Raw genomic sequence first — 16,807 nt, 5'->3', positions numbered from 1 at the left:
TATAGCAGGAGTATAGCAGGAGAATAGCAGGAGAATAGCAGGAGAATAGCAGGAGTATAGGAGGAGTATAGCATGATTAACGTACTGGATGATGCATTCGGAGAGTGCCACCACGGCACACAGAACGATAGCCCACTTCATGATGTGATGTCTGGTCTCCTCAGCAGTCACCTGTCGAACTCGTTCAACCTGTGCAAAGAAGCAATTCGTCAATCAACCCATCAAACGCAATGTATCGCAATTCTTTTGCTCAGCGCAAACCAAGCGAGGTAGAGACCTTGAGAGGAACCAGACTCACCTGTAGATGCCTGTGGATGAGTGATCTGAGACGTGTGTGTTGTCTTATATACAGACGGTCCACGGTTCTAACTCTGCGTTCTTTATCGCCACGATAAGAGAGTATCCACCTGCCATGATAAGTAATGGTGAAATAATGGACGACCTCGAGACAATGTCAATCTGACGATAACCTGTACAGTATGTTGGTTCCAACGGCTACATTACAGTAATGTGTGTATACTGTTGAAATGTGCCAGTTCTTATCATGTAATGGCTAACCTGCCAGACTTCTCTCTAGGATATGAGATGACTTGTGTAGACTCAGTGATATAAAGTAAAGGTCCCCACTTGCAAATACCCTCCTATCAGCACACTTTTCCCTCACACGGTTTACTTTAGGATTAGGCATCCTTATTAAGGCTACTGTATCTCTGTTAGGACACAATACCTATCAGCCAGGGATTATGTCATTAACTAACATGGCACATTCACCAGAACATTCACAATGTTAACAAATATCTTGGTGATTATTTAAAGATGAATGTCACTATATGTTTCAAATAGAAAACATAATGGACATTCAACACAAAACACAACGTTACTTCTGGGCCAAGTGGCCATATGTCTTCATTGATCATCAAGAAAAATATATGTCCTTTTAGATTAAAAAAATAATCCTATTTAAATATTTTATTATACAATAGATACACAAGAAGTAAAATGTAAACAACCCCAACCCTGTCAGGACCCGGTTACGAACCTGGGTCTCCGGAGTGAGAAACAGTCACTTAACCAACTGAGCCACGAATATTCAGCAGAACCCAGAAGATGAGGCAGACACAGCAGTACTTAAGACGGTGTATTTAATAAAGAAAAAAGGAGAAGTCCTTAAATACAAAAATGGCAAATCCAAAAGGTGGTAGGAATAGCACAAAAAAGCCTCAAGAGATACTCAAAAACAAAAACAGAATTCCACAAGAGCATCCACCGGAATCGACAAGAATACACAGAACACTAGGGCTGGGTGCTAACATACAAACACAGAGCACAGAACTGAGGGAAACTAAGGGTTTAAATACAATCAAGGGAAAACGAGGCATAGGTGCAAATAATAATGGGGAACAAGGGAAAAAACATAAGGTCAAAAAGCACAATGGGGGCATCTAGTGACCAAAACCCGGAACAACCCTGGCCAAATCCTGACAAACCCCCAGAATACATACAGTTGAAGTCAGAAGTTTACATACACCTTAGCCAAATACATTTAAACTCAGTTTTTCACAATTCCCGACATTTCATCCTCGTAAAGATTCCCTGTCTTAGGTCAGTTAGGATCACCACTTTATTTTAAAAATGTGAAATGTCAGAATAATAGTAGAGAGAATTTTTTATTTCAGCTTGTATTTCTTTCATCACATTCCCAGTGGGTATGAAGTTTAAATACTAATTGAGTGTATTTGATAGCATTGCCTTTCAAACCTTTTGTGACTAGGGGGCAGTATTTTCATTTTTGGAAAAATAACTTCCCGTAGTAAACAGGATATTTTGTCAGGACAAGATGTTAGAATATGCATATAATTGACAGCTTAGGATAGAAAACACTCTAGTTTCCAAAACTGTAAAAATATTGTCTGTGAGTATAACAGAACTGATATTGCAGGTGAAAGCCTGAGAAAAATCCAATCCGGAAGTGACTCATATTTTGAAAGCTTTGCGTTCCAATGCGTCCCTATTGGGCAGTGAATGGAATATCAACCAGATTACCTTTTCTCCGTATTCCCCAAGGTGTCTACAGCATTGTGACGTAGTTTTACGCATTTATGTTGAAGAATACCCGTAAGCGGCTACATTGCGCAAGTGGTCACCTGATGGCTCTCAGAGTGATTATCGCGTAAAATACAGGGGTAGCCATTATTCCAATCGGTCCTACTGAAAAACCAATTGTCCCGGTGGATATATTATCAAATAGATATTTGAAAAACACCTTGAGAATTGATTATAAACAACGTTTGCCATGTTTCTGTCGATATTATGGAGCAAATTTTGAATATTTTTCGGCGTTTTTGTGACTGCAATTTCCGGTCGATTTCTCAGCCAAGCGGGAAGAACAATCGGAGCTATGTTGCCTACAAAAATAGTATTTTGGTAAAAAAGGAACATTGGCTATCTAACTGGGAGTCTCGTGAGTGAAAACATCCGAAGCTCATCAAAGGTAAACTATTTAATTTGATTGCTTTTCTGATTTCCGTGACCAAGTTACCTGCTGCTAGCTGGACAAAATGCTATGCTAGGCTATAGATAAACTTACACAACTGCTTGTCTAGCTTTGGCTGTAAAGCATATTTTGAAAATCTGAGATGACAGGGTGATTAATTAATAACAAAAGGCAAAGCTGTGTCTCAATATATTTAACTTGTGATTTTCATGAATATTTTCTAGGAATATTTACGTCCGTTGTGTTATGCTAATTAGTGTCAGACGATGATTACGCTCCCGGACCCGGGATGGGGAGTCACTAGAGGTTAAATTGTTTAACTTGGGTCAAATGTTTCAGGTAGCCTTCCACAAGCTTCCCACAATAAGTTGGGTAAATTTTGGCCCATTCCTCCAGACAGAGTAACTGAAGCCAGGTTTGTTGGCCTCCTTGCTTGCGAAAGCTTTTTCAGTTCTTCCCACATATTTCCCATAGGATTGAGGTCAGGGCTTTGTGAAGGCCACTCAAATACCTTGACTTTGTTGTCCTTTTTGCCACAACTTTGGAAGTATGCTTGTGGTCATTGTCCATTTGTAAGACCCATTCGCGACCAGGCTTTAACTTCCTGACTGATGTCTTGAGATGTTGCTTCAACATATCCACATATTTTTTTTCCTCTATGATGCCATCTATTTTGTGAAGTACACCAGTCCCTCCTGCAGCAAAGCACCCCCACAACATGATGCTGCCACCCCCGTGCTTCACGGTTGGGTTGGTGTCTTCGGCTTGCAAGCCTCCCCCTTTTGGCCAAACAGTTCTATTTTCTAAGTCCAGACAACATTTCTCCAAAAAATAAGTTCTTTGTCCCCATGTACAGTTGCCAACTGTAGTCTGGCTTTTTTATGGTGGTTTAGGAGCAGTGGCTCCATCCTTAATGAGCTTCCTTTCAGGTTATGTCGATATAGGACTCGTTTTACTGTGGATATAGATACTTTTTTTCATGTTTCCTCCAGCATCTTCACAAGGTCCTTTGCTGTTGTTCTGGGATTGACTTGCACTTTTCACATTAAAGTACGTTCCTCTCTAGGAGGTAGAACGTGTCTCCTTCCTGAGCGGTATGACGTCTGCGTGGTCCTAAGGTGTTTATACTTGCGTATTATTGTTTGTCCAAATGAACGTAGTACCTTCAGGCATTTGGAAATTGCTCCCAAAGATGAACCAGAATTTTTTTCTGAGGTCTTGGCTGATTTTTGGGGGATTTTCCCAAGATGTCAAACAAAGAGGCACTGAGTTTGAAGGTAGGCCTTGAAATACATCCACAGGTACACCTCCAATTGACTCAAATGATGTCAATTAGCCAATCAGAAACTTCTAAAGCCATGACATCCTTTTATGGAATTTTCCAAGCTGTTTAAAGGAACATTCAACTTAGTCCATGTAAATTTCTTACGAACTCCATGGCAAGAACAGGTCAAATAAGCAAAGAGAAATGACAGTCCATCATTAATGAAAGACATGAAGGTCAGTCAATCTGGAAAATGTCAAGAATATTTGAAGTTTCTTCAAGTGCAATCGCAAAACCATCATTTTATTTCTTCACAATTATTCAACAATGTAGAAATAGTACAAATTTAAAAAAAAAAACTTGAATGAGTAGGTGTCCAGACTGCTACTGTACGTATGCAGAATTTCTTGTACAGAAGCACCATTAAATAGTTAAAAAATCTCATCATATATATGTAGAATTTCAAACGCAGAAGCATAAAAAAAATAGGAAAACAACAGTGGGAAAACTTGTATCTTAAAGTATAGTACACACTTCATATCTTAGTGGAATCTTAAAGGTTCATACACTATTCTCTCTCACTCTCTCAATGTCTGTCTGTCTCAGGGCCCTCTGAAATCCAGGTTTGCCCTACACTTCGCTCCAGGGGCTTCATGTTGATCACTTCCACCTCCACTAGAAGCTTGGGGGTGGCGATGAGCTGTATCAGCTGAGTGAGAGCTGACTGAGTGTCTTCCTCGATGTCTAGGAAACTGGCTGGCTCCAGGACACCTGGAAGGCCTGGTGCCCAGGCCAGACCTCCTGTGCTTTGTTGCCTCAGAGAGTTATGTGTCTCTGGGTGTGTGTGGGTGAGGTTGGAGAAAGACAGACTCGGAGGAGGAGCTGCACTCGCAAGGGAGGGAGGGATTGATTGATGGAGGGAGGGAGGGCAGGAGAGAGGGGTAATGGGTTTACAAGAATGAGAAGAGGAAGAGAGTTAGATGATCAATGTCAAGAATAAAACCAGAAATATAAACGGTACAGCATATGTTCATTGCAGGAAATATGTTGGGAGCATAGAGTCAGGGCCAGATACTGTATGTCTAGAGCTTAGGTCTGGAGTGTAGTGGTCAGGCAGGTCTTACGTGTGTGACAGAGAAGTGTTCCCGGGGGAGTAGCAGCTACTGTCTGATGTTGAGGGACTGTTGGACACTCCTGTGTCTGCTGCTATAGACGTCGGCAGGTCCTCCTCTGAAACACCATGGGAGACAACAGAACTGTTTTAGGTGTTTTCACACACACGCCAGACAGGGTTAGGACCGTGGCTTGCAGGTTGTGGCTGTTGCTGTAGCTGGGGTCTGGAGGCAGGTCAGACAGGGATGGACCCACACATGCAGGGGAGGAGGGGAGGGAGTTGGGGGAGGAGGGGAGGGAGTTGAGGGAGGAGGGGAGAGAGTTGAGGGAGGCTGAGGCGTAGCTTCATCAGGGCTTTTGTCATCTAGAGGCAGACGGGCAGGACCCAGGGATGAGGCCAAGGCATGGCTGCGGCAAGACGTTCTGGGCTGGGGGTGTAGAACAGGAGGTCTGACTGAGTGTCCCACACCACCACATGCTGCACGTACTTCGACCCAGGACACACACACACAAATAGGTATTGTCGTGTTACCTATTTGAAACAGTACGACCTATAGCCTCAATCTTCTGCCTTCCTTGTGTTCCAGTAGGCATTATTTTCACTTGTCTGACCGCTTACATGATGACAAGTTTCTCACACGACTGGCCTATCTGGGTGATGTTTTTTCTCACCTGAATGATCTGAATCTAGGATTACAGGGACTCTCCGCAACTATATCCAATGTGCGGAACAAAATTGAGGCTATGATTAAGAAGCTGGAGCTCTTCTCTGTCTGCATTAACAAGGACCACACACAGGTCTTTCCATTATTGTATGATTTTTTGTGTGCAAATTAACTCAAGCTTATGGACAATGTCGAATGTAATATAGCGAAGCACCTGAATGAGCTGGATGAGCAATTACGCAGGTACTTTCCCGAAACAGATGACACAAACCACTGGATTTGTTATGCCTTTCATGCCCTGCCTCCAATCCACTTACCGATATCTGAACAAGGATGCCTCATCGGAATTGCAACAAGCGGTTCTGTGAAATGTTTATTTAATTTAACCAAAAGCCATTGCCAGATTACTGGATTGGGCTGTGCTCAGAGTTTCCTGCCTTGGTAAATCACGCTTTTAAGACACTGATGCCATTTGCAACCACGTACCTATGTGAGAGTGGATTCTCGGCCCTCACGAGCATGAAAACTAAATACAGGCACAGACTGTGTGTGGAAAATTATTTAAGACTGAGATTCTCTCCAATACAATCCAACATTGCAGAGTTATGTGCATCCTTTCAAGCACACACTTCTCATTAAACTGTGGTGAGTTATTCACAATTGTATATGTAAGATGGTTAAATAAAGCAAAATTATTGGTTACTATATTATTATTATTTGTGCCCTGGTCCTATAGGAGCTCTTTGTCAGTTCCCACGAGCCGGGTTGTGACAAAAAACTCACTGTTACGGCAAATGAGTGAGGAGGTGTGGAGTCAGGCACAGAGAGCAAAAGATGTGGAAAAAAACATGCTTTAATGTCCTGGAAAAATAACATGAACAAAAGTAGGAAAACAATTGATCAGAAATAATAACGGACAGCGCTAAACCCAAAATACAAACAAAATACACTCAAACATAGAACAGACGAACAAGCCCGCACGAAACAGAAGCGGGCTGAACAAACTATATATAAACCCACCCTAACAACCAAACAAGAAACAGGTGATACCAATCAGACAAAACCAAAGGAACACAGAACAGCGGATCGGTGATAGCTAGTAGACCTGGCGACGACGACCGCCGGGCGCCACCCGAACAAGAAGGGGAGTCGCCTTCGGTAATATTCGTGACACTCACACTCATTCTTATTTTTAATAAATGTATTGTATAGTGTGTGTGTGGCAGGCTTACAATGATGGCAAAAAAACAATATTGATTCCGGTGGGGTGCCCCCACCCAGGCAGCGGCAGTGCTGGCAACACTAGCTGCAGTAACCGTTGGGGAGGGGTCATGCAACTGTTGAGAATGTGAGTTCATGGTTGTGTGGGGGGGGAAGATTGAGTGTGTGTGGGTGTATGTGTGTATCCCACAACTGTTGCAAAGAAGTAAAATATGTTAGGGACAATAGGGGATGGTCAACAGCTAAATATAATACAAATCGAGGTGAGGGCGATGGAAATGCATTTGGCAGTTGATCTACTTCAATTGGGTAAATGGCACTGTGTGCTCTTTTCGAAGGATGGATCCCAGTCTGTTCAGGGCTATGGAATGTGGGGGGTCAGAGGTGGCATTGGGATGAAGGCCCAGCTCGGGATGAGGATGGCTTTTAGCAGGTGGAATGGTGGGGACCAATTGGAGGTTTACTTAGTAGCAATGCAAATATCATGGTACAACTACAGTATATAGACACTCAATCATTATGTTACTTTTTAATGGTACGTTTACAAACATATATTTTGATAAACAGAATTGAAAGTTGTGTCTCATTATGGTAAGTGGTGAAATAAGTATAGCCAGTTACAGTTGTAATGGCCTAGCAGATAATAAGAAAAGATGATCAGTATTGACCTGGATAAAAGAGGAATATAATATCTATTGTTTACAGGAAATTTTAGATTAAGTTTTGTGGAAAAAGACCTGGGGGGTGAAATATATTTCTCCCATGGGCAAAGAAATTCAAAAGGGGTGATGGTTTTAATTAACAGTAATTTTGATCCAAAATTTTGATCCAAATCAAGGTAGATGGATTATTTTAAATATATTATTGGACAATAAACAGATATGGCTTATTAACCTATACGGTCCGAATAATGATGATCCAAGCTTCTTTGAAAATATATATAAGAATTGATCAACTCTACAAGCAACACTGGACACTGGATTATTATGGAAGGAGATTTTAATACGGTCTTAAATACCTCTATGGCCCGGAAAGGAAATCACACTACAGACTATCACCCTCAGGCACTTAAGGAAATCATTAATGTCATGGATATATTGGATTTTTTTTACCTTTATTTAACTAGGCAAGAACAAATTTTTATTTTCAATGACTGCCTAGGAAAAGTGGGCAAACTGTCTGCTCAGGGGCAGAACGACAGATTTGTTCCTTGTCAGCTCAGGGGTTTGAACTTGCAACCTTCCAGTAACAAGTACCAATGCTCTAACCACTATGCTACCCTACCAGAATTACTGGATATATGGAGACTTAAATACCCTGACCAAGTGAGGTATACATGGCGGAGGCTTAATCAAGCTCGTCGTCTTGACTACCTTCTTTTGCCATTCTCTCTGGCACCAAAAGTTTCAAAAGTGTTGATAGGGGACAGAATGCGGTCGGATCATCACATAATTGGCATATATATTACTCTTACAGAATTTCCACGTGGGCGAGGATATTGGAAATTTAATCAAAGCCTACTAGCTGATAAATTGTTTAGATCTAGGGCAGAAGAATTTATAACAGACTTTTTCAGACATAACATAGGTACAGCAGATCCCTTTATTGTATGGGCCACTTTTAAATGTGCCTTTAGAGGCCATGCAATTCAGTACTCATCAATAAAACAAAAGCAATTTAGATCAAAAGAGTCCATATTAACAAAGGAAATTGAAGGATGAACAGTACAGTCAGATAGCAATAAAAACGGCACCATAGAGACAAAGAATAAGTTAGAGGAAAAACAAAAAGAAATGAAGGAACTTATTCAAGAAAGATCCAGTGTAATAGATTAGAAAAATAAAGCAAACTGGATGGAATATGCGGAGAAATGCACCAAAGACGTTTTCAATCTTCAATATAGAAATGCTACCAAAGAAAATGTATTAAAACTTGCTACAAATGATGGAGTCATTCATGATTCACCAAATTATATTTTGAAAGAGGAAGTAAAGTACTTTAAGAATACGTTTTCGTTTCAGGCTCCTCCGTCTCCACTAAATGAACCTAATTGAATGGATTTTTTTCCTAATAATAATGTAAAATTAACATCTGTACAGAAAGACAGAGGAGGAACTGCTTAATGCAAATGGGGCCTTTAAGGAAACCTCCAGAACTGGATGGCATACCAGTCGAATAAAAATCGAGTCCATTTAAAAATGCCTAGAATATTTCAATTTTGGGGATTCTAATTAAAATGGTTTATGTATAGTAACACTAGGTGTAAAATAGTAAATAATGGCTACATCTCAGAAAGTTTTAAACTCTCTAGAGGAGTAAAACAAGGTTGTCCACTATCGGCATATCTATTTATTATTGCCATCGAAATGTTAGCTGTTAAGATTAGATCAAACAATACAATTAAGGGCTTAGAAATCCATGGCTTAAAAACTAAGGTGTCATTGTATGCTGATGATTCCTGTTTTCTTTTAAAACCACAATTAGAGTCTATCCACGAGCTCATAGAGGATCTAAATACTTTTGCTATTCTCTCTTGATTAAAACCAAATTCTGATAGTATATTACGTATTGGATCATACTTGGTTACATATCCCAAAAGAAAGAAATTATCTCACTCCAATAAATGTTTATAGAAAGTTAGCAAAAATAGATAAGATCTTGCTACCATGGAAAGGAAAATACCTGTCTATTTATGGTAAAATCACCCTGATTTAACTCTTTAGTCATATCACAGTTTACCTATTTGCTAATGGTTTTGCATACACCTGGTGACCTGCTTTTTAAATTATATGAACATAAAAATATTCAATTTTATTTGGAACTTGTTCTCTAGTAAATTGGTACGAATGTCTCATCCTATGTTCAAGAAGGGCCTTTTTCCCTTTATTCAGATTACACCGGCCCACTTTCGGTTGTTTGAATAAGAAATTATCTCCAAAATATCTTTATTTTTTTAAACAAGCCTTAGAAAGTTGGTTGCAATTTCAGTTTAATCCACCTGAAAAGACAGAACAAATAATACAACAAATATTGTGGTTCAATTCAAAAACTGATAGAGACATACCCCAAGCGACTTACAGCTGTAATCACAGCAAAAGGTGGCGCTACAAAGTATTAACTTAAGGGGGCTGAATAATATTGCACGCCCAATTTTTCAGTTTTTGATTTGTTAAAAAAGTTTGAAATATCCAATAAATGTAGTTCCACTTCATGATTGTGTCCCACTTGTTGTTGATTCTTCACAAACAAATTACAGTTTTATATCTTTATGTTTGAAGCCTGAAATGTGGCAAAAGGTTGCAAAGTTCAAGGGGGCCGAATACTTTCGCAATGCACTGTAAAACATGTTAAACCTACGGGATCTGTAAAATGTCTACAGGTTCAGAACTTTTGTCAAATAGCACAGTTACAAATAGAAATCTAACTGGATGGACATCAGAAATAGAGGAAGGACTAAAAACAAACGAAAAATAACTATTGTAAAATAGACTGTGTCTGTAAAAGGTGTATAAGGTGTATAAATTGAAGGTAAAAGCTGAAGTGTGTATTAGTTTACTTCAATTGGGGGATCGGTGGTATTGTTTGCGGGGAATAATAATAAAGGTATATTCTTTAAAAAAGTATGTATGTCTATTGTGGCAAAGAAGGGTGTCGAGTGATAAATGGCAGATATGTGAGAGCAGAACTAATAAACGGGCTCTGCCCGATCACTAAAATGGCCACCCCTGTCAGAACTACAGATCACCAAATGGCCGAACACCAAAACTACAAGTCCCAGAAGCAAGGGGAACCCTCACAAGGTGGAGCCGACCCACAGATAAAGGGTCAAGAAAAACCAGGAAGAGAGGGAGAGAGTGCTGGAAGGATCTATGAATAATAGAGAAAGAGACAATAGAGATTGCCTGGATTTACCGTGTATGAGCTGAACTGTTTTGGACTTACCTGTTGGCGTTTGGACCTGGACCTACCGAGAACCCGATTCGTGTACCGAACCCTGCTATCCTTGACCTCGCCTACGGCCTGGGTGGACCAGGACAGAGAAACAAACACACAGGTACTGTCCTATTCGAAAGAACTCTCATTCTTGGGTGATTTGGTGACAGTTTACCACTTAGTTTGTGACAAACGCTCCTAACCTTGAAGAGGTTTGCCACACTATATAGGTATATGTATTTATACATGTGTATATGTATGTATGCGTGTATGGATATATTTACCCAAAAAAAATATATGGGGGATTGGAAATGATGCAGACAATTACATTGATGGAGCCAATATTCTTTCCGCAATATTAAGCTGATCAACCACCTAAAAAAGTATTTAATTTTTTAAACATTGAGAGTGCTCTGACCCTGGTGCTGGAGGAGGTACTCAGCTGGAGGTTGAATGTTTGAAGGGGTACGGGACTATAAAGAGTTGGGGAACCACTGATCTGGTGTATATTTACATCATTACCACCCTCAGGAAAGTGGTACTTAGCAGAGGGCTGGGCAAAGCAGCATTTAAAAAATTAAAATACGACGACTGTGTCCTTGAGAGTATTAACATCCATAATCCAATGTGCCTTGTCATTGTCAAAGGACTGGCTGGCTCAGTGAAGTGGTTGTCTACTTTTGCTTGACACTGCAAGTCCAAATCTCCAACCAACTCTGCCAGTTTTGGCACAGTTTGGGGCCATAGAGTAGTCACATGATTGGCCACATGGTGGCACTACAGGAAAGGAAGTGAATAGATGCATAGACAGTTTTTATATTTCCAGAATGATTATGCAGTGCGTGCTTTATTCATAATCATAGCACGAATTAACCAAAAAATACCATCAGACCACTTTATCATGACAAAACCTCAATTTTTATTATTTTGAATGAACTAATAACAATTTTAGACATAGAGCAGTATCACTTCCTATCACACACTACTCAAATTAAATTTAGAATAGATATGATTGCACTGGAGAGACACCCTCATTTGGTTGTTCATATGGCGTTATGGGATCCATTGTTGATCTGTGTTGGATTATCTAGCCAGGGCCAGACCCACCATGTTCTGGGCTCTGCTGAAGATGGAATAGTACTGTCGGATGAAGATGTCACCCAGAATCCACAGGTCGGAGCTACTAGACTGGAGACCGGTACGGCAGCCATAGTAGGTGGACTGTACGGGTGGCAGAGAGAGAGAGAACATGTCAAAACAATGTTACGATCACTTCAAGGCTCCCTAAGATCTACCACAGAAACACACAATCACACACACACACACACCTGGCGGACGTAGGTGGAGGCTGGGAGAGTGAAGGCCTGTCCGTGGATGTGGAAGACCATCGATGGCATGTTGTTGATGTTGTTACAGTTCACCACATTCTGAAAAAGACAAATAGAGGGAGGAGAGAGAGGTGTGAGAGGAGAGAGAGACGATGAATGAAACAGCGTTTGCTTTGTGAGGTAGACTGTGTGAGTTATTTTCTGGTTCTTGTTGAGTTATGTCAGTAGTGGTGATGGGAACACATCATCAACACAACGTTATGCCTGTTTCTTTGTGACACATCACCAAAACAATATTACATGACTTACGTCTCCGTTGGCGGAGTGGGCTCCCACAGCACGGGCCATGCTGGAGATGTCGGCCTGAGGTCCCACAATATTAGAGGTGCCGGTGTCCACGATGGCCTGGCAGCCGCCGTTACAGGCCACAATCTGGCCGTTCACAGTCACACTGCAATGGACACACAGATATACACAGATCAGGAAGAGATGGCTGCTTGAGAACAGTACTCAACCACTTCATCTACCAGTTACATAGGATTATATAACCCATTAATAACCATTTATAACCCTAGAAAACGTACTGTAACTGCAATAGTACCTGTCGACGGTGATCTGCCAGTACATCTGAGAGGACAGGGGGATCCATGCGATCTGGCCGGAGTAGTGGTTGGTGTCAACGCCTCCGAAGGTCACCATGCTACCTACCGCAGAGTTACTGGAGATGGACGACAACAGAGAGCGAGAGGGGAGAGAGGGGGAGAGAGAGAGAGAGAGAGAGAGAGAGAGAGAGAGAGAGAGAGAGAGAGAGAGAGAGAAAGAGAGAAAGAGAGAGAGAAGTTGTGTCAGTTCATATTTCCATGTCTGCCAAGCCATGATGGTTTGTAGGAGCCATGTAGCTCTGGTCAACAGTAGTGCACTATACAGGCAATAGGGTTCCATTACAGAAATAGCCCTGGTTGACCTCCACTCTGACCACTCACCGAGTCAGGTAGACAGAGAACATGTCCTGGTTGACGAGATGCTGGGTCATCATGTTGTCAAAGACTGGTGTGGCCTGAGAGGCAGCCAGGCGGGGGTAAGCCAGACCCAGGATACCATCAGCCTTCATATGAGCCATGAAGGGAGCCTCCGATTGACTCAGCCCAAAGATCTGGTTCTTCACAGGGATCCCACCCACCTACAGAGGACCAAGAAGAGGAGGATAATATTTGAGATAGTACTGAAAACTACACAATGTTTCCAGTCCTCATGTTGTTGTGTTGAATTCTGTTCCTTACCACAACGGTGTCGAAGCCCTCGAAGCCAGTCATACTGCCAGTACCGTATTGGATGGACAGGCTCTTCCCAGCATTCTTGAAGGTAGAGGACAAACCGGGGTTGAACCTGTTGTGGTTGGCTGGAAGGAGGGGAGACACGATTAGCCTGGCAGTGTTTGTGTGTGTGTGTGTGTGTGTGTGTGTGTTTGTGCGTGTGTGTGTGTATTTTGGCGTGTGCGTGTGTGTGTTTGTGTGTGTGTGTTACAAACCGCAAGCTGCGCTGCTGCAGTAGACGGAGGGAATCCACAGGTTGGATGATCCAGTGTCAAAGATGACTGTGAAGGACTGAGGTGGAGTTCCAATGGAGATCACTCCAAAGTACGCCAACTAGAGAAGATCAAATAATGAACTAAATACTTGTATTAATAAATACCTCCCCCTACAAAGTACGCCAACTGGAGAAGATCAAATAATGAACTAAATACTTTTATTAATAAATACCTCCCCCTACAAAGTACGCCAACTGGAGAAGATCAAATAATGAACTAAATACTTGTATTAATAAATACCTCCCCCTACAAAGTACGCCAACTAGAGAAGATCAAATAATGAACTAAATATTTGTATAATAAATACCTCCCCCTACAAAGTACGCCAACTAGAGAAGATCAAATAATGAACTAAATATTTGTATTAATAAATACCTCCCCCTACAAAGTACGCCAACTAGAGAAGATCAAATAATGAACTAAATATTTGTATAATAAATACCTCCCCCTACAAAGTACGCCAACTAGAGAAGATCAAATAATGAACTAAATACTTGTATTAATAAATACCTCCCCCTACAAAGTACGCCAACTGGAGAAGATCAAATAATGAACTAAATATTTGTATTAATAAATACCTCCCCCTACAAAGTACGCCAACTAGAGAAGATCAAATAATGAAATAATCATTTGTATTAATAAATACCTCCCCCTACCCTATGATATTATAAGAATTAGCTGAATTACACCAGAATACCTACAGGTCATCAGTAGGTCATTTCAAACTAAAGTTTTCCTGGTGGATCAATAATTAATTTAGGAAGAAGAAGCCAAAAGACGTGCTTCAGCCTTCTCTGCTGCCTTACATAGTGGAACGTGTTAAGTGCTATACATTCTCATGCTTACATCAGCGTCGTTGGTCATCTGCTCGCTGGAGACATATAGGCTCTGGTCGTCAAACCTGGTGGGGTTGAAAGGGAACTTCCCCCTGTACTCATTCCACAGACCCTGCTCCTCCAGGCTCTCCCTGGCACTCTTCCCCTTGATCAGCGGCACCCTGTGGAGGAGGACAAAGTCTGGTTGGGCAAGCAGCTCAGGTCCAGCAGGTTTCTGGTCAAAGGTCCAAGACCTTCTGGTCAAACCATTGTAATAAACGTTATGGCAGCATAGGCTAAACAACTGTGTGTGACTATTCAAATCATTCACTCATTTCGGGGTATTACACTTTTCACTGCCTTCTGATCTGTTGCGTAATGTAAATATGGGAGAATAGCAGGAGTATAGCAGGGTATAGCAGGAGTATAGCAGGAGAATAGCAGGAGTACAGCAGGAGAATTGCAGGAGTATAGCAGGAGAACAGCAGGAGTATAACAGGGGTATAACATGATTAACGTACTGGATGATGCATTCGTAGAGTGCCACCACGGCACACAGAACGATAGCCCACTTCATGATGTGATGTCTGGTCTCCTCAGCGATCACCTGTCGAACTCGTTCACCTGTGCAAAGAAGCAATTCGTAAATCAACCCATCAAACATAATGTATCGCAATTCTTTTGCTCAGCGTAAATCAAGCGAGGTAGAGACCTTGAGAGGAACCAGACTCACCTGTAGATGCCTGTGGATGAGTGATCTGAGACGTGTGTTGTCTTATATACAGACGGTCCACGGTTCTAACTCTGCGTTCTTTATCGCCACGATAAGAGAGTATCCACCTGCCATGATAAGTAATGGTGAAATAATGGACGACCTCGAGACAATGTCAATCTGACGATAACCTGTACAGTATGTTGGTTCCAACGGCTACATTACAGTAATGTGTGTATACTGTTGAAATGTGCCAGTTCTAATCATGTAATGGCTAACCTGCCAGACTTCTCTCTAGGATATGAGATGACTTGTGTAGACTCAGTGATATAAAGTAAAGGTCCCCACTTGCAAATACCCTCCTATCAGCACACTTTTCCCTCACACGGTTTACTTTAGGATTAGGCATCCTTATTAAGGCTACTGTATCTCTGTTAGGACACGATACCTATCAGCCAGGGATTATGTCATTAACTAACATGGCACATTCACTAGAACATTCACAATGTTAACAAATATCTTGGTGATTATTTAAAGATGAATGTCACTATATGTTTCAAATTGTAACTTTCTTCATGCGGCGAAGGAGAGTCGGACCAAAATGCAGCGTGTAGATTACGATCCATGTTTAATGAAAAAAAAACGTAAAACACGAATCAATGCAAATACTACAAAACAAAAAGAACGTAACGAAAACCGAAACAGCCTATACTCGTGTAAACTAACATAGAGACAGGAACAAGGACACTGAGGACAATCACCCACGAAACACACAAAGAATATGGCTGCCTAAATATGGTTCCCATTCAGAGACAACGATAATCACCTGACTCTGATTGAGAACCGCCCCAGGCAGCCATAGACTAATGCTAGACATCCCACAAAACCCCAAGACAAAAACGCACCACAATAACCCATGTCACACCCTGGCCTGACCGAATAAATGAAGAATAAACATAATATATTTCGACCAGGGCGTGACAGAACCCCCCCCTAAGGTGCGGACTCCCGGACGCACATAAAAACAATATGGAGGGTCCGGGTGGGCGTCTGTCCATGGTGGCGGCTCTGGCTCTGGAGCGGGACGTGGAACCCACTCTATAAATGTCTTAGTCCCCCTCCTCGCGTCCTAGGATAGTCCACCCTCGCCGCCGACCATGGCCTAGTAGTCCTCACCCGGGACTGAGCGGCAGCTCGGGACTGAGGGGCAGCTCGGGACTGAGGCAGCTCGGGACTGAGGGGCAGCTCGAGAATGAGGGGAAGCTCGGGACTGAGAGGAAGCCCAGCACTGAGAGAAAGCCCAGCACTGAGAGAAAGCTCAGCCAGGTAGTTGAATCCGGCAGATCCTGGCTGGCTGGCAGTTCTGGCAGATCCTGGCTGACTGGCGGATCTGGAAGAATCTGGTTGACTGGCGGATCTGGAAGAGTCTGGTTGACTGGCGGATCTGGAAGAGTCTGGTTGACTGGCAGATCTGGAAGAGTCTGGTTGACTGGCAGATCTGGAAGAGTCTGGTTGACTGGCAGATCTGGAAGAGTCTGGTTGACTGGCAGATCTGGAAGAGTCTGGCTGACTGGCAGATCTGGAAGAGTCTGGCTGACTGGTAGATCTGGAAGAGCCTGGCTGACTGGCAGATCTGGAAGAGTCTGGCTGACTGGCGGATCCTGGCTGACTGGC

At 42.1% G+C, this 16,807-nt stretch overlaps 2 protein-coding genes across 2 annotated transcripts in view; both read right to left on the bottom strand.

The window, feature by feature from the left end:
* Nucleotides 1-141, bottom strand: part of LOC135503776 (pepsin A-like) — a 3,949-nt gene extending 3,808 nt beyond the window's left edge. Inside the window, exon 1 of the mRNA XM_064921921.1 lies at nt 86-141. Coding sequence (XP_064777993.1) covers nt 86-141 — 56 coding nt within the window. The remainder of the gene's footprint in view (nt 1-85) is intronic.
* Nucleotides 142-11,773: 11,632 nt separating this feature from the next.
* On the bottom strand, nt 11,774-14,998 carry LOC135503775 (pepsin A-like). Its single transcript, XM_064921920.1, has 9 exons — nt 14,943-14,998; nt 14,453-14,603; nt 13,547-13,664; nt 13,299-13,417; nt 13,002-13,198; nt 12,620-12,736; nt 12,328-12,469; nt 12,019-12,117; nt 11,774-11,911 (listed from the first exon to the last, which is right to left on the bottom strand). Exons 1-9 carry the CDS (start codon nt 14,996-14,998, stop codon nt 11,774-11,776), a joined length of 1,137 nt encoding a protein of 378 aa, XP_064777992.1.
* Between the last annotated feature and the right edge of the window lie 1,809 nt (nt 14,999-16,807).

Source organism: Oncorhynchus masou, chromosome 18 (genome assembly GCF_036934945.1).
Source record: "Oncorhynchus masou masou isolate Uvic2021 chromosome 18, UVic_Omas_1.1, whole genome shotgun sequence".
Lineage (NCBI taxonomy): Eukaryota > Metazoa > Chordata > Actinopteri > Salmoniformes > Salmonidae > Oncorhynchus > Oncorhynchus masou.
The sequence above is the reverse complement of the archived record's forward strand: the minus strand, read 5'-3'. Positions and strand labels throughout refer to the sequence as shown.